Source organism: Cheilinus undulatus, linkage group 24 (genome assembly GCF_018320785.1).
Source record: "Cheilinus undulatus linkage group 24, ASM1832078v1, whole genome shotgun sequence".
NCBI classification, from domain to species: Eukaryota; Metazoa; Chordata; class Actinopteri; order Labriformes; family Labridae; genus Cheilinus; species Cheilinus undulatus.
The window spans coordinates 2,002,991-2,027,304 of NC_054888.1; the positions used below are offsets into that span (position 1 = coordinate 2,002,991).

The 24,314-nt window shown below is 39.8% G+C and overlaps 1 protein-coding gene across 2 annotated transcripts; it reads left to right on the plus strand.

The window, feature by feature from the left end:
- The first annotated feature begins 15,307 nt into the window (after positions 1-15,307).
- Positions 15,308-22,712, plus strand: LOC121506473 (ras-related protein ralB-B-like). 2 transcript variants are annotated; one of them, XM_041782301.1, is made up of 5 exons: positions 15,308-15,417; positions 18,813-18,971; positions 19,043-19,251; positions 19,502-19,676; positions 21,928-22,712. In XM_041782301.1, the coding sequence occupies exons 2-5, from the start codon at positions 18,858-18,860 to the stop codon at positions 22,033-22,035; spliced, it is 606 nt and encodes a 201-aa protein (XP_041638235.1). In that variant the 5' UTR covers positions 15,308-15,417; positions 18,813-18,857; the 3' UTR covers positions 22,036-22,712. The 2 variants fall into 2 exon arrangements, with proteins under 2 accessions (XP_041638235.1, XP_041638236.1); XM_041782302.1 differs by having other exon boundaries at positions 18,816-18,971.
- Positions 22,713-24,314: the final 1,602 nt, after the last annotated feature.

Sequence of the window (24,314 nt, forward strand, 5' to 3'; positions counted from 1 at the left end):
TCCTCTACTTCCTGTCCTCCTCCTCTACCTCTGTAGTACGTTTGTTGTTTCATGTGTCATGATCATGCAACCCACACAGATTTAAAAACACCAAACACTCCTGCCAACAGTGACACATCCGTGACAAAACGCACACACTTCCCAAAACAAAGCTTACATCATATCATGTGGGTGCCGGAATGATCCGTCTAAATATAAAGGCTGGTTTTAAAGGACTAACCTGTGTAAAAATAAAGGCTGGTATTAAAGGACTAACCCGTGTAAAAATAAAGGCTGGTTTTAAAGGACTAACCCGTGTAAATATAAAGGCTGGTTTTAAAGGACTAACCCGTGTAAAAATAAAGGCTTGTTTTAAAGGACTAACCCGTGTAAATATAAAGGCTTGTTTTAAAGGACTAACCCGTGTAAATATAAAGGCTTGTTTTAAAGGACTAACCCGTGTAAATATAAAGGCTGGTATTAAAGGACTAACCCGTGTAAATATAAAGGCTGGTTTTAAAGGACTAACCCGTGTAAAAATAAAGGCTGGTTTTAAAGGACTAACCCGTGTAAAAATAAAGGCTGGTTTTAAAGGACTAACCCGTGTAAAAATAAAGGCTGGTTTTAAAGGACTAACCCGTGTAAAAATAAAGGCTGGTTTTAAAGGACTAACCCGTGTAAATATAAAGACTGGTTTTAAAGGACTTACTCATGTAAATATAAAGCCTGGTTTTGAAGGACTAACCCAGCTGCCCCTCTGGTTGTTCTCCACTAGGTTTTAAGAACATCTGGTGTGTGCATTTCGCTGTGGTGGTAAAGGAGCATCAGATTTTGCTGTTAAAGCTATTACAAGCTCAGTAGCTTCTGCAGCACCAACACAACCCTGTAATCAGCCATCGTTGTGTTGGCCGGACCCGGGCAGGGGTCCTAAGAGAGCTGTGCTATGTGTGACGTAATCATATCAAGAAAGATGTGGATGGCCGTCCACACAGAGATGAAGCGGTAGTCGTTTATAGATTTATACACTCTGGACCCGTTTTCAATAAGTATCATTTACAGTCACCCAAAACGCCGTTTCTGTGTGGATGAAACGCCAATACGACAAAAAAAACTTTTGCGTATACTCCTGAGTTCGTCTCTGTGGACGGGGCCTCACACTTGTTCTTTGAACACTGCTTCATAGTGTGCGTTCATTCGTCTAGAATCACATCTAACTGACTTTTAGGTGGTGGGTTTAGGAATGACAGGAACAGTTTCTTTTTGAGACTGCGTATCTGAAGGTACCTAAAAAGTGTGATCTGGGTATGTCATGATCCCTGATACAGAGCATTTAAATAGCTACTGGTGGCAAACGTGGGGTAAAAGCGGCACAAAAAGGCCAAAAAATGGTTTTAGAGGGGCAAAATAATATTGAAAATTGCAGAAAAAGTCTCAAAAAAAGATTCAAATTGGCACTGACGTAAAAATGAGATAAAAGTGGCAAAAAGTAAAAATTGAACAAAGGTGGTAAACATGGGTGAAAACAGGTTAAAAGTGGCACAAAACAGGGGAAATATAAGTTGAAAGTAGAAATTAGTGGCAGCAATGGAGTTAAGGTAGCTAGAATTGGTAAAAATTGGTCAAAAGTTGCACATAACAGTGGCAAAACCCGGTTTAGAGTAGCAAAATATTATCAAAGTGGCAGCAAAAGTGTCAAAAATTGGTTCAAACTGGCACTGATGTTTTCAAAAAAGGCTAAAATGGCAAAAAGTGACAAGATATGTGTTAAAACTATATGAAAGTGGATAAAAGGAGGTGAAAAGCTGTTGAAAAGTGGAACAATTTCAATATTTCAAGATCAGATCCAATAATAGCATCACACTGTCCTGCTCCAGAGAGAGGGCTCTGGGAAGGGCCATGACTGGGATCTAATGGGTCCATTCTCTGGGTACTAATGGGTCCATTCTCTGGGTTTTTAGGGGTCCATTGTCTGGGTTCTTTGGGGTCCATTCCCTGGGTTCTTAGGGGTCCATTCTCTGGGTTCTTAGGGGTCCATTCTCTGGTTTTTATGGGTCCATTCTCTGGGTTTTTTGGGGTCCATTCTCTGGGTTCTTAGGGGTCCATTCTCTGGGTTTTTATGGTTCCATTCTCTGGGTTTTGGGGGTCTCTTCTCTGGGTTCTTAGGGGTCCATTCCCTGGGTTCTTCGGGGTCCATTGTCTGGGTTCTTAGGGGTCCATTCTCTGGGTTTGTATGGGTCCATTCTCTGGGTTTTTATGGGTCCATTCTCTGGGTTCTTAGGGGTCCATTCTCTGGGTTTTTATGGGTCCATTCTCTGGGTTTTAGGGGTCCATTCTCTGGGTTTTTAGGGGTCCATTCTCAGGGTTTTTAGGGGTCCATTTTCTGGGTTCTTAGGGGTCCATTCTCAGGGTTTTTAGGGGTCCATTCTCTGGGTTCTTAGGGGTCCATTCTCCTGGGTTTTTAGGGGTCCATTCTCTGGGTACTAATGGGTCCATTCTCTGGGTACTAATGGGTCCATTCTCTGGGTTTTTATGGGTCCATTCTCAGGTTTCTTAGGGGTCCATTCTCTGGGTTTCTTGGGGTCCATTTTCTGGGTTCTTAGGGGTCCATTCTCTGGGTTTTTATGGGTCCATTCTCTGGGTTTTTAGGGGTCCATTCTCAGCGTTTTTATGGGTCCATTCTCTGGGTTCTTAGGGGTCCATTCTCCTGGGTTTCTTGGGGTCCATTTTCTGGGTTCTTAAGGGTCCATTCTCTGGGTTTTTATGGGTCCATTCTCTGGGTTTTTATGGGTCCATTCTCTGGGTTTTTATGGGTCCATTCTCTGGGTGTTTAGGGGTCCATTCTCTGGGTTTTTAGGGGTCCATTCTCAGGGTTTTTCGGGGTCCATTCTCTGGGTTTCTGGGGGTCCATAATCTGGGTTTGTAGGGGTCCATTTTCTGAGTTTTTTGGGGTACGTTCTCTGGGTTCTTATGGGTCCATTTTCTGGCTTCTTAGGGGTCAATTCTCTTGGTATTTCAGGGTCCATTCTCGGGGCTCTCATGGGTCCATTCTCTGGGTTTTTAGTGGTCCATTCTCCTGGTTCTTAGGGGTCCCTTCTCTGGGTTCTTGGGGGTCCGTTCCCTGGGTTTTTAGGGGTCCATTCTTTGGGTACTAATGGATCCATTCCCTGGGTTCTTAGGGGTCCATTCTCTGGTTTTGTAAGGGTCCATTCTCTGGGTTTTTTTGGGTCCGTTCTCTGGGTTTTTATGGGTCCATTCTCTGGGTTTTTATGGGTCCATTCTCTGGGTTTTTATGGGTCCATTCTCTGGGTTTTTATGGGTCCATTCTCTGGGTTCTTAAGGGTCCATTCCCTGGGTTCTTCGGGGTCCATTGTCTGGGTTCTTAGGGGTCCTTTCTTTGGTTTTGTATGGGTCCAATCTCTGGGTTTTTATGGGTCCATTCTCTGGGTTTTTATGGGTCCATTCTCTGGGTGTTTATGGGTCCATTCTCTGGGTTTAAATGGGTCCATTATCTGGGTTTTTTGGGGTCAATTCTCTAGGTTTTTTATGGGTCCATTGTCTGGGTTCTTTGGGGTCCATTCCCTGGGTTCTTAGGGGTCCATTCTCTGGGTTCTTAGGGGTCCATTCTCTGGTTTTTATGGGTCCATTCTCTGGGTTTTTTGGGGTCCATTCTCTGGGTTTTTATGGGTCCATTCTCTGGGTTCTTAGGGGTCCATTCCCTGGGTTCTTCGGGGTCCATTGTCTGGGTTTGTATGGGTCCATTCTCTGGGTTTTTAGGGGTCCATTCTCTGGGTTCTTAGGAGTCCCTTCTCTGGGTTTTTAGGGGTCCATTCTCTGGGTACTAATGGGTCCATTCTCTGGGTACTAATGGGTCCATTTTCTGGGTTCTTTGGGGTCCATTCTCTGGGTTTTTCGGGGTCCATTCTCTGGGTTTCTGGGGGTCCATTCTCTGGGTTTGTAGGGGTCCATTTGCTGAGTTTTTTGGGGTACGTTCTCTGGGTTCTTAGGGGTCCATTCTCTTGGTATTTCAGGGTCCATTCTCGGGGCTCTCATGGGTCCATTCTCTGGGTTTTTAGTGGTCCATTCTCCTGGTTCTTAGGGGTCCCTTCTCTGGGTTCTTGGGGGTCCGTTCCCTGGGTTTTTAGGGGTCCATTCTTTGGGTACTAATGGATCCATTCCCTGGGTTCTTAGGGGTCCATTCTCTGGTTTTGTAAGGGTCCATTCTCTGGGTTTTTATGGGTCCATTCTCTGGGTTTCTGGGGGTCCATTCTCTGGGTTTCTGGGGGTCCATTTTCTGGGTTCTTAGGGGTCCATTCTCTGGGTTTCTGGGGGTCCATTCTCCAGGTTTGTAGTGGTCCTTCTTCTGAGTTTTTTGGGGTACATTCTCTGGGTTCTTATGGGTCCATTCTCTGGGTTCTTAGGGGTCCATTCTCTGGATTTTGAGGGGTCCATTCTCTGGGTTTTAAGGGGTCCATTCTCTGGGTTTTTTGGGGTCCATTCTCTGGGTTTCTGGGGGTCCATTCTCTGGGTTTGTAGTGGTCCTTTTTCTGAGTTTTTTTGTGGTCCGTTCCCTGGGTTTTAAGGAGTCCATTCCCTGGGTTTTTAGTGGTCCATTCTCCTGGTTCTTAGGGGTCCCTTCTCTGGGTTCTTAGGGGTCCTCTCTCTGGGTTCTTAGGGGTCCATTCTCTGGGTTTTTAGGGGTCCATTCTCTGGGTTTTTATGGGTCCATTCTCTAGGTTTTGAGGGGTCCATTCTCTGGGTTTTTAGTGGTCCATTCTCTGGGTTTTCAGGGGTCCATTCCCTGGGTTTTTAGGGCTCTATTTTCCTGGTTCTTAGGGGTCCCTTCTCTGGGTTCTTAGGGGTCCATTCCCTGGGTTTTTAGGGGTTCATTCTCTGGTTTCTTTGGGGTCCATTCCCTGGGTTTTTAGGGGTCTTTTCTCTGGGTTTTGAGGGGTCCATTCTCTGGGATTTTAGGGGTCTATTCTCTGGGTTTTTAGGGGTCCATTCTCTGGGTTTTTATGGGTCCATTCTCTGGGTTTTAAGGGGTCCATTCTCTGGGTTCTTAGGGGTCCATTCTCTTGGTATTTTGGGGTCCATTCTCAGGGCTCTAATGGGTCCATTCTCTTGGGTTTTAGCGTACCATTCTCTGGGTTTCTCAGGGGTCCATTCTCTGGGTTTTTATGGGTCCATTCTCTTGGGTTTTAGCGGTCCATTGTCTGGGTTCATAGGGGTGCATTCTCTGGGTTTTTATGGGTCCATTCTCTGAGGTCATAGTGGTCCATTGTCTGGGTTCTTAAGGGTCCATTCTCTGGGTACTAATGGGTCCATTCTCTGGGTTTGTCAGGGTCCATTCTCTGGGTTTGTAGGGGTCCACATTCTGGGTTTTTTAAGTCCATTTATTCGGTTTTTAGGTGTCCATTTTTGGGATCCATTCTCTGGGTTTTTGGGGGTCCATTCTCTGGGCTCTAATGGGTCCATTCTCTATGTTTTTATGGGTCTATTTTCTGGGTTCTTTGGGGTCCATTCTCTGCGTTCTTAGGGGTCCATTCTCTGGGTCTTAGGGGTCCATTCTCTGGGTTTGTAAGGGTCCATTCTCTGGGTTTTTATGGGTCCATTCTCTGGGTTTTTTTGGGGTCCATTCTCTGGGTTTCTGGGGGTCCATTCTCTGGGTTTGTAGTGGTCCTTTTTGTGAGTTTTTTGGGGTACATTCTCTGGGTTCTTATGGGTCCATTCTCTGGGTTCTTAGGGTTCCATTTTCTGGGTTCTTAGGGGTCAATTCTCTTGGTATTTCAGGGGTCCATTCTCTGGGTTTTTTGGGGTCCATTCTCTGGGTTTCTGGGGGTCCATTCTCTGGGTTTGTAGTGGTCCTTTTTCTGAGTTTTTTTGGGGTCCGTTCCCTGGGTTTTTAGGGGTGCATTCTCTGGGTTCTTAGGGGTCCATTCTCCTGGTTCTTCGGGGTCCATTCTCTGGGTTTTTAGGGGTCCATTCTCTGGGTTTTTAGGGGTCCATTCCCTGGGTTTTTAGCGGTCCATTCTCCTGGTTCTTAGGGGTCCATTCTCTGGGTTCTTATGGGTCCATTCCCTGGGTTTTTAGTGGTCCATTCTCCTGGTTCTTAGGGGTCCCTTCTCTGGGTTTTTATGGGTCCATTCTCTTGGGTTTTAGCGGTCCATTGTCTGGGTTCTTAGGGGTGCATTCTCTGGGTTCTTAGGGGTCCATTCTCTGGGTTTTTATGGGTCCATTCTCTGGGTTTTTAGTGGTCCATTCTCCTGGTTCTTAGGGGTCCCTTCTCTGGGTTTTTATGGGTCCATTCTCTTGGGTTTTAGCGGTCCGTTGTCTGGGTTCTTAGGGGTGCATTCTCTGGGTTCTTAGGGGTCCATTCTCTGGGTTTTTATGGGTCCATTCTCTGGGTTTTAAGGGGTCCAAATTCTGCGTTCTTAAGGGCCGATTTTCTGGGTTTTTATGGGTTCCACTTTCTGGTTCTTATGGGTCCATTCTCTCGGATTTTCGGGGTCCTTTCTCTGGGTTCCCAGGGGTCCAGACTATTCTGTTGACAGGCCTTTCGATATTGACTCAATTATTTATGTAAAGATGTTGTTGGATGTACGTTGTCTCCTTCACTCAATTTTTAAAGACTGGATTTGAGAGTCTGAGTCCATGTTAATGCCAGCTGTTATTCAGTGTAGTTATTTAGTTCCTGCTGTTATTCAGTGTAGTTATTTAGTTCCTGCTGTTATTCAGTGTAGTTATTTAGTTCCTGCTGTTATTCAGTGTAGTTATTTAGTTCCTTCTGTTATTCAGTGTAGTTATTTAGTTCCAGCTGTTATTCAGTGTAGTTATTTAGTTCCTGCTGTTATTCAGTGTAGTTATTTAGTTCCAGCTGTTATTCAGTGTAGTTATTTAGTTCCTGCTGTTATTCAGTGTAGTTATTTAGTTCCTTCTGTTATTCAGTGTAGTTATTTAGTTCCTTCTGTTATTCAGTGTAGTTATTTAGTTCCTGCTGTTATTCAGTGTAGTTATTTAGTTCCTGCTGTTAGTCAGTGTAGTTATTTAGTTCCTGTTGTTATTCAGTGTAGTTATTTAGTTCCTGCTGTTATTCAGTGTAGTTATTTAGTTCCTGCTGTTATTCAGTGTAGTTATTTAGTTCCTGCTGTTATTCAGTGTAGTTATTTAGTGTCTGCTGTTATTCAGTGTAGTTATTTAGTTCCTGCTGTTATTCAGTGTAGTTATTTAGTTCCTGCTGTTATTCAGTGTAGTTATTTAGTGTCTGCTGTTATTCAGTGTAGTTATTTAGTTCCTGCTGTTATTCAGTGTAGTTATTTAGTTCCTGCTGTTATTCAGTGTAGTTATTTAGTTCCAGCTGTTATTCAGTGTAGTTATTTAGTTCCTGCTGTTATTCAGTGTAGTTATTTAGTTCCTGCTGTTATTCAGTGTAGTTATTTAGTTCCTGCTGTTATTCAGTGTAGTTATTTAGTTCCTGCTGTTATTCAGTGTAGTTATTTAGTGTCTGCTGTTATTCAGTGTAGTTATTTAGTTCCTGCTGTTATTCAGTGTAGTTATTTAGTTCCTGCTGTTATTCAGTGTAGTTATTTAGTTCCAGCTGTTATTCAGTGTAGTTATTTAGTTCCTGCTGTTATTCAGTGTAGTTATTTAGTTCCTGCTGTTATTCAGTGTAGTTATTTAGTTCCTGCTGTTATTCAGTGTAGTTATTTAGTGTCTGCTGTTATTCAGTGTAGTTATTTAGTTCCTGCTGTTATTCAGTGTAGTTATTTAGTTCCTGCTGTTATTCAGTGTAGTTATTTAGTGTCTGCTGTTATTCAGTGTAGTTATTTAGTGTCTGCTGTTATTCAGTGTAGTTATTTAGTTCCTGCTGTTATTCAGTGTAGTTATTTAGTTCCTGCTGTTATTCAGTGTAGTTATTTAGTTCCTGCTGTTATTCAGTGTAGTTATTTAGTTCCTGCTGTTATTCAGTTTAGGTATTTAGTTCCAGCTGTTATTCAGTGTAGTTATTTAGTTCCAGCTGTTATTCAGTGTAGTTATTTAGTTCCTGCTGTTATTCAGTGTAGTTATTTAGTTCCTGCTGTTATTCAGTGTAGTTATTTAGTGTCTGCTGTTATTCAGTGTAGTTATTTAGTTCCTGCTGTTATTCAGTGTAGTTATTTAGTTCCTGCTGTTATTCAGTGTAGTTATTTAGTTCCTGCTGTTATTCAGTGTAGTTATTTAGTTCCTGCTGTTATTCAGTGTAGTTATTTAGTTCCAGCTGTTATTCAGTGTAGTTATTTAGTTCCTGCTGTTATTCAGTGTAGTTATTTAGTTCCTTCTGTTATTCAGTGTAGTTATTTAGTTCCTTCTGTTATTCAGTGTAGTTATTTAGTTCCTGCTGTTATTCAGTGTAGTTATTTAGTTCCTGCTGTTAGTCAGTGTAGTTATTTAGTTCCTGTTGTTATTCAGTGTAGTTATTTAGTTCCTGCTGTTAGTCAGTGTAGTTATTTAGTTCCTGCTGTTATTCAGTGTAGTTATTTAGTTCCTGCTGTTATTCAGTGTAGTTATTTAGTTCCTGCTGTTATTCAGTGTAGTTATTTAGTTCCAGCTGTTATTCAGTGTAGTTATTTAGTTCCTGCTGTTATTCAGTGTAGTTATTTAGTTCCTGCTGTTATTCAGTGTAGTTATTTAGTTCCTGCTGTTATTCAGTGTAGTTATTTAGTGTCTGCTGTTATTCAGTGTAGTTATTTAGTTCCTGCTGTTATTCAGTGTAGTTATTTAGTTCCTGCTGTTATTCAGTGTAGTTATTTAGTTCCTGCTGTTATTCAGTGTAGTTATTTAGTTCCTGCTGTTATTCAGTGTAGTTATTTAGTTCCTGCTGTTATTCAGTGTAGTTATTTAGTTCCTTCTGTTATTCAGTGTAGTTATTTAGTTCCTTCTGTTATTCAGTGTAGTTATTTAGTTCCTGCTGTTATTCAGTGTAGATATTTAGTTCCTGCTGTTATTCAGTGTAGTTATTTAGTGTCTGCTGTTATTCAGTGTAGTTATTTAGTTCCTGCTGTTATTCAGTGTAGTTATTTAGTTCCTGCTGTTATTCAGTGTAGTTATTTAGTTCCTGCTGTTATTCAGTTTAGGTATTTAGTTCCAGCTGTTATTCAGTGTAGTTATTTAGTTCCAGCTGTTATTCAGTGTAGTTATTTAGTTCCTGCTGTTATTCAGTGTAGTTATTTAGTTCCTGCTGTTATTCAGTGTAGTTATTTAGTTCCTGCTGTTATTCAGTGTAGTTATTTAGTGTCTGCTGTTATTCAGTGTAGTTATTTAGTTCCTGCTGTTATTCAGTGTAGTTATTTAGTTCCTGCTGTTATTCAGTGTAGTTATTTAGTTCCTGCTGTTATTCAGTGTAGTTATTTAGTTCCTGCTGTTATTCAGTGTAGTTATTTAGTGTCTGCTGTTATTCAGTGTAGTTATTTAGTTCCTGCTGTTATTCAGTGTAGTTATTTAGTTCCTGCTGTTATTCAGTGTAGTTATTTAGTTCCTGCTGTTATTCAGTGTAGTTATTTAGTTCCAGCTGTTATTCAGTGTAGTTATTTAGTTCCTGCTGTTATTCAGTGTAGTTATTTAGTTCCTGCTGTTATTCAGTGTAGTTATTTAGTTCCTGCTGTTATTCAGTGTAGTTATTTAGTTCCTGCTGTTATTCAGTGTAGTTATTTAGTTCCTGCTGTTATTCAGTGTAGTTATTTAGTTCCTGCTGTTATTCAGTGTAGGTATTTAGTTCCTGCTGTTATTCAGTGTAGTTATTTAGTGTCTGCTGTTATTCAGTGTAGTTATTTAGTGTCTGCTGTTATTCAGTGTAGTTATTTAGTGTCTGCTGTTATTCAGTGTAGTTATTTAGTGTCTGCTGTTATTCAGTGTAGTTATTTAGTTCCTGCTGTTATTCAGTGTAGTTATTTAGTGTCTGCTGTTATTCAGTGTAGTTATTTAGTTCCTGCTGTTATTCAGTGTAGTTATTTAGTTCCTGCTGTTATTCAGTGTAGTTATTTAGTGTCTGCTGTTATTCAGTGTAGTTATTTAGTTCCTGCTGTTATTCAGTGTAGGTATTTAGTTCCTGCTGTTATTCAGTGTAGTTATTTAGTGTCTGCTGTTATTCAGTGTAGTTATTTAGTTCCTGCTGTTATTCAGTGTAGTTATTTAGTTCCTGCTGTTATTCAGTGTAGTTATTTAGTTCCTGCTGTTATTCAGTGTAGTTATTTAGTGTCTGCTGTTATTCAGTGTAGTTATTTAGTTCCTGCTGTTATTCAGTGTAGTTATTTAGTTCCTGCTGTTATTCAGTGTAGTTATTTAGTTCCTGCTGTTATTCAGTTTAGGTATTTAGTTCCAGCTGTTATTCAGTGTAGTTATTTAGTTCCAGCTGTTATTCAGTGTAGTTATTTAGTTCCTGCTGTTATTCAGTGTAGTTATTTAGTTCCTGCTGTTATTCAGTGTAGTTATTTAGTGTCTGCTGTTATTCAGTGTAGTTATTTAGTTCCTGCTGTTATTCAGTGTAGTTATTTAGTTCCTGCTGTTATTCAGTGTAGTTATTTAGTTCCTGCTGTTATTCAGTGTAGTTATTTAGTTCCAGCTGTTATTCAGTGTAGTTATTTAGTTCCTGCTGTTATTCAGTGTAGTTATTTAGTTCCTGCTGTTATTCAGTGTAGTTATTTAGTTCCTGCTGTTATTCAGTGTAGTTATTTAGTTCCTGCTGTTATTCAGTGTAGTTATTTAGTTCCTGCTGTTATTCAGTGTAGTTATTTAGTTCCTGCTGTTATTCAGTGTAGGTATTTAGTTCCTGCTGTTATTCAGTGTAGTTATTTAGTGTCTGCTGTTATTCAGTGTAGTTATTTAGTTCCTGCTGTTATTCAGTGTAGTTATTTAGTTCCTGCTGTTATTCAGTGTAGGTATTTAGTTCCTGCTGTTATTCAGTGTAGTTATTTAGTGTCTGCTGTTATTCAGTGTAGTTATTTAGTTCCTGCTGTTATTCAGTGTAGTTATTTAGTTCCTGCTGTTATTCAGTGTAGTTATTTAGTGTCTGCTGTTATTCAGTGTAGTTATTTAGTTCCTGCTGTTATTCAGTGTAGGTATTTAGTTCCTGCTGTTATTCAGTGTAGTTATTTAGTGTCTGCTGTTATTCAGTGTAGTTATTTAGTTCCTGCTGTTATTCAGTGTAGTTATTTAGTGTCTGCTGTTATTCAGTGTAGTTATTTAGTTCCTGCTGTTATTCAGTGTAGTTATTTAGTTCCAGCTGTTATTCAGTGTAGTTATTTAGTTCCTGCTGTTATTCAGTGTAGTTATTTAGTTCCTGCTGTTATTCAGTGTAGTTATTTAGTGTCTGCTGTTATTCAGTGTAGTTATTTAGTTCCTGCTGTTATCCAGTGTAGTTATTTAGTTCCTGCTGTTATTCAGTGTAGTTATTTAGTTCCTGCTGTTATTCAGTGTAGTTATTTAGTTCCTGCTGTTATTCAGTGTAGTTATTTAGTGTCTGCTGTTATTCAGTGTAGTTATTTAGTTCCTGCTGTTATTCAGTGTAGTTATTTAGTTCCTGCTGTTATTCAGTGTAGTTATTTAGTGTCTGCTGTTATTCAGTGTAGTTATTTAGTTCCTGCTGTTATTCAGTGTAGTTATTTAGTGTCTGCTGTTATTCAGTGTAGTTATTTAGTTCCTGCTGTTATTCAGTGTAGTTATTTAGTTCCAGCTGTTATTCAGTGTAGTTATTTAGTTCCTGCTGTTATTCAGTGTAGTTATTTAGTTCCTGCTGTTATTCAGTGTAGTTATTTAGTGTCTGCTGTTATTCAGTGTAGTTATTTAGTTCCTGCTGTTATTCAGTGTAGTTATTTAGTTCCTGCTGTTATTCAGTGTAGTTATTTAGTTCCTGCTGTTATTCAGTGTAGTTATTTAGTTCCTGCTGTTATTCAGTGTAGTTATTTAGTGTCTGCTGTTATTCAGTGTAGTTATTTAGTTCCTGCTGTTATTCAGTGTAGTTATTTAGTTCCTGCTGTTATTCAGTGTAGTTATTTAGTGTCTGCTGTTATTCAGTGTAGTTATTTAGTTCCTGCTGTTATTCAGTGTAGTTATTTAGTGTCTGCTGTTATTCAGTGTAGTTATTTAGTTCCTGCTGTTATTCAGTGTAGTTATTTAGTTCCAGCTGTTATTCAGTGTAGTTATTTAGTTCCTGCTGTTATTCAGTGTAGTTATTTAGTTCCTGCTGTTATTCAGTGTAGTTATTTAGTGTCTGCTGTTATTCAGTGTAGTTATTTAGTTCCTGCTGTTATTCAGTGTAGTTATTTAGTTCCTGCTGTTATTCAGTGTAGTTATTTAGTTCCTGCTGTTATTCAGTGTAGTTATTTAGTTCCTGCTGTTATTCAGTGTAGGTATTTAGTAACAAATAAACCTCAAACAGTCGTCCACTTATGCAAACGGCCCGAGCCTGCGTAGTCAAATTCGGCCTGATCCTCAACAGCTCCTCTCTGAGTCCACTTTGAGCCGACACGGCAGGAAGTCCACTCATTTGTTAGTAAAAACTCCCCAACCAAATCAGCTCAAGAGCGGAGCTGCTGAGGCGACCTTTGACCTTTCAGCTGCTGATATCATACAGACAACCAAGGTGAGGAGTAGAAACAGGTCAGGTGTGTTTTCTCCTGGTATGACCTGGTTTATCTCTGGTTTAAACTTTAGTCTGGCTTTTTCTCCCAGTTTAGTCAACAGTCCAGTAAATGTGGATCATTAGAATGAATGAGAACACCTCAGCAGAATAAGTGAGATTAGGAGTAAAGGTCTGATTATAAACACACTTAAAGGACCTGAAGATTGAGCAGAGAAGTTTTAAGTGTGTGCTCCTTCACCATTCCTGCCCCGTGTATGAGGTAAAGATCAGCAGTGCCCCCCTTTTACCAGCTCTGTAAAGTAATGACACAGCGCCACCTTTCCTCCAAATACTGGAACTACAGCATCTGATCAGGCAGGCCTTCCAGCCTCTGCCTCCTCAGCCTCAGCTGATGTGTGTGCAGTTTTTCTGTTAGTCTATTACAACTGCATTTCCAAAAAAGCTTGGACATATTAGTTCATCTTGAATTTGATGGCAGTAACACTTCTCAAAAAAGTTGGGACAGGGCAACAAAACACTGGAAAAGAAAGGCTGGAGGAACAGGTCAGGAGCATGCCTGGGTACAAAAGGAGAGAGGCAGATTCTTTCAGAAGTAAAGATGGGCAGATGTTCAGCAGTATGATTAAAGCTGCGCCCAAAAATTCTGAAACAATTACAGAAAAATGTTCCTCAACTTAGAATTGTGAGGACTTTGGACAGTTGGCCGTGCCATCCACCAATGACAGTTAAAGCTGGATCATGGAGAGAAGAAGCCATATGTGAACAGGATCCAGAAACACCGCCGTCTTCTCTGGACCAAAGCTCATTTAACATGGACTGAGGAAACATGGAAAACTGTTCTGTGGTCAGAGGAAACATGGAAAACTGTTCTGTGGTCAGAGGAAACATGGAAAACTGTTCTGTGGTCAGAGGAAACATGGAAAACTGTTCTGTGGTCAGAGGAAACCACAGACGCCGTGTCCTGTGGACTAAAGAGGAGAGGGAGCATCCAGCTTGTTCTCCTGGCTCAGGTCTAAAGCCTGCATCTCTGATGGGATGGGGTTGATTAGCACCTATGGCGTGGGCAGCTCTAACATCTGGAAAGGAACTATCAATGCTGGAAAGTAGAGAGAGCTTTTAGAGCAGTGATACTCAACTCTGTTCAAATAAAGAGCCAAAGTGTTGAAAAACACCTTTGCAAGAGCCACAATCTGAGTAGTGAAAAGTGGCAAGGATGGGTTAAAGTGGTAATAAAAATGATTTAAAGGTGGCAGAAATGGTCAAAAGTGGCAGAAATGAGTGACAGGGGGCACAGTAGGCATAAAACAGTGGAGAAAGCATGGCGAAAAATGTGTGAAAAGTGACTAAAATAGGCAAGGAGCAACAAGAAGGTGGAAAAAATGGGGGGAAAGTAGCCTTTAATGCAAAAGGCAGGTTAGAGAGGCAAAAACTGGTGAAAAATAGCCAAAAGTAAATAAAAGTGGCAAAAAATGACAAAAAGAAGTGGTAAAAGTGGGTTTAAAGCAGTAGAAATGAATTTAAAGTGGCAAAAAATAAAAGGAAAAAGGAGCAAAACAATCGCAAAAAAAGACAATAGGAAGATATAGACAAAAATAAAGGTTGACAATTAAAGCCAACTGTGAGTGGGAAACTAACTGAGTAATGGATCATTTCTGAGGTCAAAGTTTCTCTTTTTTATGGTTTTCTGGGGGAATATTTCACATTCAGACATTAAAGAGCCACACGTTGAGTATCACTGTTTTAGAGCAACATCTGCTCCCATCCAGACCATGCTACACCACATACCACATCCATCACAACGGCATGGCTTCACGGGAGAAGAGTCCAGGTCCTGAACTGGTCTGACTACAGTCCAGACCTTCCACCACTAGAAAACATCTGGAGCATCAGAAAAGGAAGAATCCAGCAGAGACGACCCAGCTAGAATCCTACATCAGACAAGAATGGGACAACATTCCTCTCCATCAGCTGGTCTCCTCACTTTCAGACGTTTACAGACTGTTGTTGAAGAGGAGGGGATGCTCCACAGCGGTAAACATGGCCCTGTCCCTACTTTTTTGAGACGTGTTGCTGCCATCAAATTAAAAATGCGCTCATATTTTTCATGAAATGGTTAAATGTTATCTGATATTTATGTTCTTTTGTGAATAAAATACGGGTTTATGAGGTTTGTTAGTCGTTGTTTTATATGCATTTTACACTGCATCCCGACTTTTTTGGAATTTGGGTATATTTTCTCCATTTTTCGGTCGGAAAAGTTTTGTTTTTTTTTACAAGCCTAAAAAATAAAATATTTCTTATGTATAAACTCACATCCTAAACAAATGTTCTTACATTTTTATTATTTATTTTAGTTTAAAACAGATAAATGGATAGATGACGAAGAAAACGAGGAATTCCGTGACATCACATCCTGTTAATGCTATCTGCCTCGTCCTAAGATCGAGGAAAACAAGAGGTACCACTCTGTGCCTATTTCCTGTGTTCGGCTGCGTCTAAACGAAACATAGCGATAAGACTCTTTACACGACTTAGCTTTTTAACATTTTACGTTACGTATGCTCTTCGGACAACAACTAGGCTGTATTCGGTTCTGACAAGTGCTGTTTAGGGTGGCCTTTTAGGTAACGGCTACGCCAGCAGTGTCTGCTATATTACTCCAGGCCACTTTTCAGAAATAGTGTGACGCTTCTTCGCTTCATAGGCGATCTTTGCTGAGTCCGGGTACAAGGTGGGGCAGAGAATCTCCTGGTCAAGTTGTAAAAGTTGAGTGTCTGTCCGTGTATGGCGAATTACCGGCAAACTTGAAGAAAACACGTTAGCGGGTGAGTGGTGAGGCTTTTTCCGCGCACTTTAACAAAGATTATGTCTTTTAATTTTAAGTTTCTAAAGCACTGAAGAAGAAAGAGAGCGTTATCTTTCACTCTCTCAGGAGCTAGCTATCACTTTGCTAACTGACGCGCTGAGCAGCCAATCGCGCGCAACGCATTGGAGTTCCAACCAATCAGAGGCGGTTTAGAGGTAGAAGGCGGGAACCGGGAAGAGCTGAAGTGGTCTGTAGTTTGAGGCGTTTGGAGCTGTCAGCTGGTTCCCAGAGAGAGGAAGCTGAAGTAGAGTGTTGACAGGGTGAACTATAGTTCCTCTTTATGCTCAAACAGACACTTTATTCATTTATTTTGTGTTCTAACAGCCAGAGTTCCCTTTAGTTACTACTGTGTCGTGGATCTGAGCTGCCCTGGTGTCCCTGCTGTTCTGCCCTCATGTTGGTGTCCTCTCAGGCTCCAGCCCGCATTAAATTCAGCCTGTAAAGGTCACTGGCAGGAGGGTTTTTCCACCTACTTCACAGTAGAGGATTTACAGTGTCTGTTTATCAGCAGGCCCTTTAGATGAACACTTAAACTGTGCTGATGGAGCAGAGAACCCTAGACAGTCTGAGTCAGACCAGAATCCCTGACCTAGGCTCACAGGTTCCTGCATTAATGATCTAACCAAGTCATAGCTGTTTCAATTAACTGGACAATAAAGCAGGTCTATTTTCAAGATGTTTTTCTCTGTGTTAAGGTAGAGGAATGTTGTCAGAATGTATAGAACCTGGGTACTCTTCAATTCCATATTAAATGATCCAACCGTGTTATTTAATGACAAAAAGTACCAAAAGATTGAAAAAAACTACATCTTAATCATAAGTCAGGTCTGCAGGCACATAAAAGGGCTAGGGCCTCTCAACATTACGGAGATTTTTTGGGGTGCAGCATTTTGCTCATTTTGAAAGTAAAGCCTGAATATTGAGGAAAAGTTATACTTTAAATTGGAATTATGAGATCAAAGTCAAAATTCTGTGTTCAAAGTCAGAATTATTTAATTCCAAGTTCATAGTCAGAACTCTAAAATTCAGAGATCAAAGACAGAATTCTTAAATTTTGAGATCAAAGTCAGAATTCTTAAATTCCAAGTTCATAGTCAGAACTCTAAAATTCAGAGATCAAAGACAGAATTCTTAAATTTTGAGATCAAAGTCAGAGTTATTAAATTCTGAGATCAAAGTCAGAATTATTAAATTCTGAGATCAAAGACAGAATTATTCTATTCTGGGATCAAAGTCAGAATTATTCAATTCTGGGATCAAAGTCAGAATTATTAAATTCTGGGATCAAAGTCAGAATTATTAAATTCTGAGATCAAAGACAGAATTATTCAATTCTGGGATCAAAGTCAGAATTATTCAATTCTGGGATCAAAGTCAGAATTATTAAATTCTGAGATCAAAGTCAGAATTATTAAATTCTGAGATCAAAGTCAGAATTATTAAATTCTGAGATCAAAGACAGAATTATTCAATTCTGGGATCAAAGTCAGAATTATTAAATTCTGAGATCAAAGACAGAATTATTCAATTCTGGGATCAAAGTCAGAATTATTCAATTCTGGGATCAAAGTCAGAATTATTAAATTCTGAGATCAAAGTCAGAATTATTAAATTCTGAGATCAAAGTCAGAATTATTAAATTCTGAGATCAAAGACAGAATTATTCAATTCTGGGATCAAAGTCAGAATTATTCAATTCCAAGTTCATAGTCAGAACTCTAAAATTCAGAGATCAAAGACAGAATTCTTAAATTTTGAGATCAAAGTCAGAGTTATTAAATTCTGAGATCAAAGTCAGAATTATTAAATTCTGAGGTCAAAGACAGAATTATTCAATTCTGGGATCAAAGTCAGAATTATTCAATTCTGGGATCAAAGTCAGAATTATTCAATTCTGGGATCAAAGTCAGAATTATTCAATTCCAAGTTCATAGTCAGAACTCTAAAATTCAGAGATCAAAGACAGAATTCTTAAATTTTGAGATCAAAGTCAGAATTCTTAAATTCCAAGTTCATAGTCAGAACTCTAAAATTCAGAGATCAAAGACAGAATTCTTAAATTTTGAGATCAAAGTCAGAATTCTTAAATTCCAAGTTCATAGTCAGAACTCTAAAATTCAGAGATCAAAGACAGAATTCTTAAATTTTGAGATCAAAGTCAGAATTCTTAAATTCCAAGTTCATAGTCAGAACTCTAAAATTCAGAGATCAAAGACAGAATTCTTAAATTTTGAGATCAAAGTCAGAGTTATTAAATTCTGGGATCAAAGTCAGAGTTATTAAATTCTGGGATCAAAGTCAGAGTTATTAAATTCTGGGATCAAAGTCAGAATTCTTAATTCTGGGATCAAAGTCAGAATTATTCAATTCTGAGACCAAAGTCAGAGTTATTAAATTCTGAGCTCAAATGATAATAATAATAATAATAATAATAATAATAATAAACAACTTTATTTTTATAGCACCTTTAAAAACAGAGGTTAACAAAGTGCTTTGACGATAAGCAGAATCACAAAGCATCGAACACAATGGCAAAACATCACAAGAAAGACAAAACCCCAACAACAAGCCAACAGTGCAACTCAAACATCACAAAAACTAGCTGAACATTCATGAACAAATGATGATGATGTCAATTTAGGAGGATATCATAAAAACCCAGATATGAAACATTTTGTAATAAAAGTGAGGACAAGAATAAAAATAACAATAAAAACAAAGTCAGAATTATTAAATTCTAAGATCTAAGTCAAAATTATTAAATTCTGAGATCACAGTCAGTGTTTTAGAATTGTTCCATCTTTACATGTTTTGAAATGACACAGTCTCCGTTATATTGCAGTGTTGGAGTTTTCCTAGAGTTTTTGATGACTAGAATAAGAAAAGACCAGATACTGGGTGTCTCTGACTTCTTTTCTCAAACCCATAGATCTTCTAAACATCACTTAGCCCTTCTGTCAGGTATTTTAAGAAGGCATACACTTTATTATCAGCGCTACATCAGTACTGGCAGATGCAAACACCCCTTAGAAATTTCCGTCTGATATATCATCCAAACGTAGATGTGGTTTTATTTGAAGGTGCGGTCCTTCATGACGCTATCTGTCATGTTCTTTACAATGTCAGGATTTTGGTGTACATCAGTTAGGCTAAGTGAAGATTTTGTTTCTTTCATTCTCTCCTGGTCTCTGTTGGACTCTCCTGGTCCCTGCTGGACTCTCCTGGTCTCTGTTGGACTCTCCTGGTCTCTGCTGGTCTCTGTTGGACTCTCCTGGTCTCTGCTGGTCTCTGTTGGACTCTCCTGGTCTCTGCTGGTCTCTCCTGGTCTCTGCTGGGCCCTCGTCGTCTCCACAGTAGTCGAGTGGATTAAGGCAGAGCTGAGAGCGTCTGACCAGGGTCATGGCTTCGGGTAAGAACAAGAACCAGACGTCCCTGGCTCTCCATAAGGTGATCATGGTGGGCAGTGGAGGAGTGGGGAAGTCCGCCCTCACCCTGCAGTTCATGTACGACGAGGTGAGCCCTCTACACTATATTTCCCATGAGCCCTCTCTCTGTCCTGGTCCTTAATCCTCCCTCTGCCGCAGTTCGTGGAGGACTACGAGCCCACCAAGGCTGACAGCTACAGGAAGAAGGTGGTGCTGGATGGCGAGGACGTGCAGATCGACATCCTGGACACGGCGGGTCAGGAGGACTACGCCGCCATCAGAGACAACTACTTCAGGAGCGGGGAGGGCTTCCTGCTCGTCTTCTCCATCACTGAGCACGAGTCCTTCACCGCCACCTCCGAGTTCAGGTGAGCAGACAGTCAGGTTTTTATATTTTTACACCCGTAGAGAGAAAGGATACTAAAGCAGCTCGTGACAGCAGATCGATCTCGTAAACATCCACCTCTGATCCAGATGGTCATAAAAAGAGAACCAGCTCCTGTAAAAAGCTGTTTAAAGTCCATGAAGGCGTAAAGATGCTGCACAGACATCCAGCTGTGACCTGCACTGTCCTGGTGTTATTGGGCCAAAGTGAGAGTTATTTTGGTTTAATTTTAGGGAGCAGATCCTGAGGGTGAAGGAGGAGGAGGGGATCCCTCTCCTCGTCGTGGGGAACAAGTCTGACCTGGAGGAACGGCGGCAGGTTTCTGCAGACGAGGCCACGGGGAAGGCCAGTGAGTGGGGGGTCCAGTATGTGGAGACCTCGGCGAAGACGAGAGCAAACGTGGACAAGGTAACAAAAACACCAAGGATTTACAAGTTCAACTCTCTGTAGCTGCTGTGCATCTTTTTACTCTGTTTTATTATTGTTGTTGTCATGTCTTTGCTGGATTACATTGTGAGGTTTTCTTTTTGGACTTTTATGCCCATATTTTGTAGGAAGGTAGATAAAGAAGGAAATCAGGAAGAGAGAGAGTAGGGAATGACGTGTGGGATCCATTCCTTGATGTTTGGCTGCCCAGGTCCTTGTAAAAGTATCTTACACAAATACCAGTCATTTTAGTAGTGAGCACATTTACATCATTTAGTATTCTACATATAAATCTCATTCAGAGCTAAGCCAATATTTACCCAGGATGTCTGCAAGACGAGGGAGCAGTTGGCGGTCATATTTCCTCCAGTGTGGGTAATGTGTGATCCTCCAGTCCTGAAAAATGAAGCCAATGCAGAAGTGCAAATAATCGTTGTGTGTCCACTTGAGGCTGGCTGCAAAAACACCATACATCCCGTACACAACACGTGTTAAAAAGCCGCTAGAATTAAACTGGTTTACAGCCTGGTTCAACAAACCAATCAAAGTCAGAACTATTAAATTCTGAGATCAAAGTCAGAACTATTAAATTCTGAGATCAAAGTCAGAACTATTAAATTCTGAGATCAAAGTCAGAATTATTAAATTCTGAGATCAAAGTCAGAACTATTAAATTCTGAGATCAAAGTCAGAATTATTAAATTCTGAGATCAAAGTCAGAATTATTAAATTCTGAGATCAAAGTCAGAACTATTAAATTCTGAGATCAAAGTCAGAATTATTAAATTCTGAGATCAAAGTCAGAACTATTAAATTCTGAGATCAAAGTCAGAATTATTAAATTCTGAGATCAAAGTCAGAACTATTAAATTCTGAGATCAAAGTCAGAATTATTAAATTCTGAGATCAAAGTCAGAACTATTAAATTCTAAGATCAAAGTCAGAATTATTAAATTCTGGGATCAAAGTCAGAATTATTCAATTCTGGGATCAAAGTCAGAATTATTCAATTCTAAGATCAAAGTCAGAATTATTAAATTCTGAGATCAAAGTCAGAATTATTATGCACCACAGTTGATTGATTATATTTAGGAAAAACCTCACTGCGCTCTGATTGGTGCGTCTCATTTGAGTGACAGATAGCTTGACAGACAGAAGCTACCTCCAGAAGCCTTAGTGCTAGCTTAGCTGACAGGAAGTTGAGCTTCAAAGTTTGGTTGAGACCGCGATTTCAATATGGAGGTCGCCACAGATTGGCTTCAAAGGCTGTCTGAGTCCGCCTGTGGGCTCTATGCATGAACTGCTTCTGCATTTGGCATTAGACCGCTCCACACTTCCAGTCAGGAGAAGAGAAAGGCGTATGATGGCAAATTCGTTGTGGTTTACTCGCTGTTTGCATGAGTTACCTGAGCTGACTGTCAATGACGAGTTAGATTTAGCTGAAGATGTACATTGCAGCATGCAGCAACGATGTCCAGAAGTGCTTTTAACCTTTTTTTGAAACGTCATTTTAGCATGTTTGGATGCCAAGCGATGATGATAGAGTAAACACAAACAACAATCGAAACAAAAAAACAATGAAACAGACAAATTAAGGCAGTATAGGAGGGTTTAGATTCCGTTTTGGCTTAGCACCTATCGTTGGGCAGAAGTTGTACGCCGTTGCGTTGATGCTATCCACACCTTCGTAACTCTTCAGGAAGTTGGGTGACTTTCCAGGAACTCTGGAGATCAAATCCATGTCGGTAGATCCGATACTGAACGTCTTTTAATCCATTTCTTTAGACGTTTTTGATCATTTATAGCCGCCTGAATGCTAACCTCCATGTTGTTTTCCCAGGATGCTTTGTGAGGGGCTGCGCCGAGTCAAATTGCACACGCTTATTGAAGATTATTAAGGAGAGAAAGAGAGCCTGGATGTGGCCCTCTGTGTCGCTGTTATTTTTATATTTAACAGTCAAACTCACCATAATCAAGAGGAAAAACAGCCAGTATGTCAGAGAGGCTCTACATTACCATTCTCTTAGCTCATCCATGTTCTGAAATAACAGGCTGGTTTTCCACGGTCAGTTCAGAAAGTTTTCATCGGATCGGTTCCCAGATGCCCAGCGCTCTGGATCAGACTATGGGACATCTCTGCTGTCAGATGTTGCATCATGCGTGCTCACTGTTTAACATTTGATTCTCTGTCCCGTAAATTTGACCACTCTGTTTCCTGTCCTCCTGTTTGCAGGTTTTCTTCGACCTCATGCGCGAGGTCCGCAAGAAGAAAATGGCGGAGAGCAAAGACAAAAACGGACCGAGCGGCAAGAAGAAGAAAAAGCGCTGCTGCATACTTTAACCCTCAGACGATCCAGCCGAGGCGACAAACGTGCCAAAACCAAAAAAAAGAATCTAAAGAAGCGGTCGGACAGACTGAACCAATCAGGTGGCGGCTTCTAGCCTCTCTGCCTGACTGACAGCTGCAGTGTTTCTACATCGACTCTCTCTGGAGCCAAACGCCCGGGCTTTTCCTTTAATCCCAAACTCGTGTATAAACCAACATTTAAAGAACCCAGTTAGTCTGAGAAATCTCACTTCTGTTCTCGTTTGATTCTGTAATCCTGCTTCCTCTTCACGCACAGATCCTGAAGCCTCCACGCCTCCTGGTCTGGTTTTAGTCTGCAGATTTAGCATCAGTGAGTCCACAAAGATGGAGGTTCAGGTCAGCCCTGAACCAGGACTGAGGCGTTTCTGAACTTTCTGACAATCTCGACTCTTTGCCTGTAAATCCCAGAAGCACCGTCGTCACTCCGATGTTCCAGTGTTGATATTTGTGCCTTAGACCGCCTTCATGCTCTCTGCCCTGTAAATCTGAGTCTGAGAACTTTAACTATTGTCTGTTTGGAGTATTTTCACACATTCCTGATTGATCATTTACACTTCCACACTCCTTTTGTATGAAAGCTTTACCCCCACCCTAAAAACAAACAGTATAATTTATAATCAAGCTGAATTAAAGGGACTCTGTGTACGTCACTGGGAATGTCATGTGGTCTTTGTGATGGAATGTGTTGAATTTATGCTTCAAAATGTCAAACTCAATCCAGAATTACTAAACCATAAAAAAGGACCCCAAAATATCTTCAAGCATCCCCAAATGTTTCCGAGAAACTTTGTCATAAAGCCAAAACATTCCAATGAAAATTAACCTAACATTCCTTCATACTTCTAAAGTTTCCAAGCAGATTCCACAAAAATTTCAATGCAATTTCCATGAAAATTCCAAAATGTCCTTCATAAATTTTCCCTAAAAATCTCAAAAAATGTACATGAAAATACTGGAAATTTTCCAGGCAAATTCCCCCAAGCACCCACATTTCCTCAAATTCCCATGAAAATGCAAAAAAAAAAAAAAAATTAAAGCAATAAGCCCATAAAATGTCTAAAAGATAACCCCCAAAATTCATGAAAACTCCAGAAAATTCCCATTCAAACAAATTCCATTAGATTTCTATGAAAAATACTGAACATTTCAGGACACTTTCCAAAATGAAATTCCCATATCCCCACAAATCTACAAGCAATTTCCCCAAATTTCCATTAAAATACTAAAAAAGTCCTTCATAAATTTTCCCCAAAAAATCTCAGTTTAAATTCTCAAAAAATACAAATGAATTTACCAAATTCCATGAAAATATCAGAAACTTTCAAAGCAAACTTCAAAGCAAAAATCTCCACAAATGAAAATACTGGAAAAATATCCCCAAACACCCCAACAGATTCCCTAAAATTTCCATGAAAGTTCATGAAGATTTCAAAGAACTTCACTTTTAAATTCCCAATGAAATCCACCAAAAATCTACAAGTTAGATTCCTAAATTTCCCTGAGAACACCCAAAAACTTCCTGGCAAAATTCCCTGAAAATCTCAAATTCCTAATAAAAATCCTCAAAACAAACAAATGAATTTCGACAAAAATACCTAAAAAAGTCAACCTCTTTACCACTTAAACATCTCAAATCAAACATCCAAAATTACAAATAATTTCCCAACTTTCCATGAAAATTTTATCCCAAATTCTCCCATGAAACTCTACAAAATACACAATTATATTCCCACATTTTACATGAACGTAGCTGAAAATTTCTGGGCTTATCCCCCAATCCTGTGAACAAATTTTCCAAATAAAATTCCCTAATGTGAAGTTTTGTTTTGACACGTTAGTGCAGAGTTCAGTGATTATAGAAATCAAAAGTAAATGCATGCTGCGTGAATCCTGGAGTTGAAAATGAGTTTTTCTGAAATATGGGCTCAAAAATAGTAAACATGAGAATATATATGTAGTTTATACTGTTTTTATTTTTATTTTTTTTTCTATCAAACCTTCTGTTCCTTCTCAAGCCAAGCGCCCCGTTTTCATTAAAAACATTTAGATGTGAGAGAATATGAAGAAATTCACATTTACCACAGAAGAGATGGTCTGAATAAAAACACACCGGTTTGTGCATCAGTAAGGTCAGAAACATAAATCCATGAAGCAGCAGACTTTTTTCCTCCCACTGAAATGAGAGTGAGCCCTGAGTGGTTGTTGTAGTTTGGCCACTAGATGGCGCTGTTGTCTGTCATTGAAGGGTACAG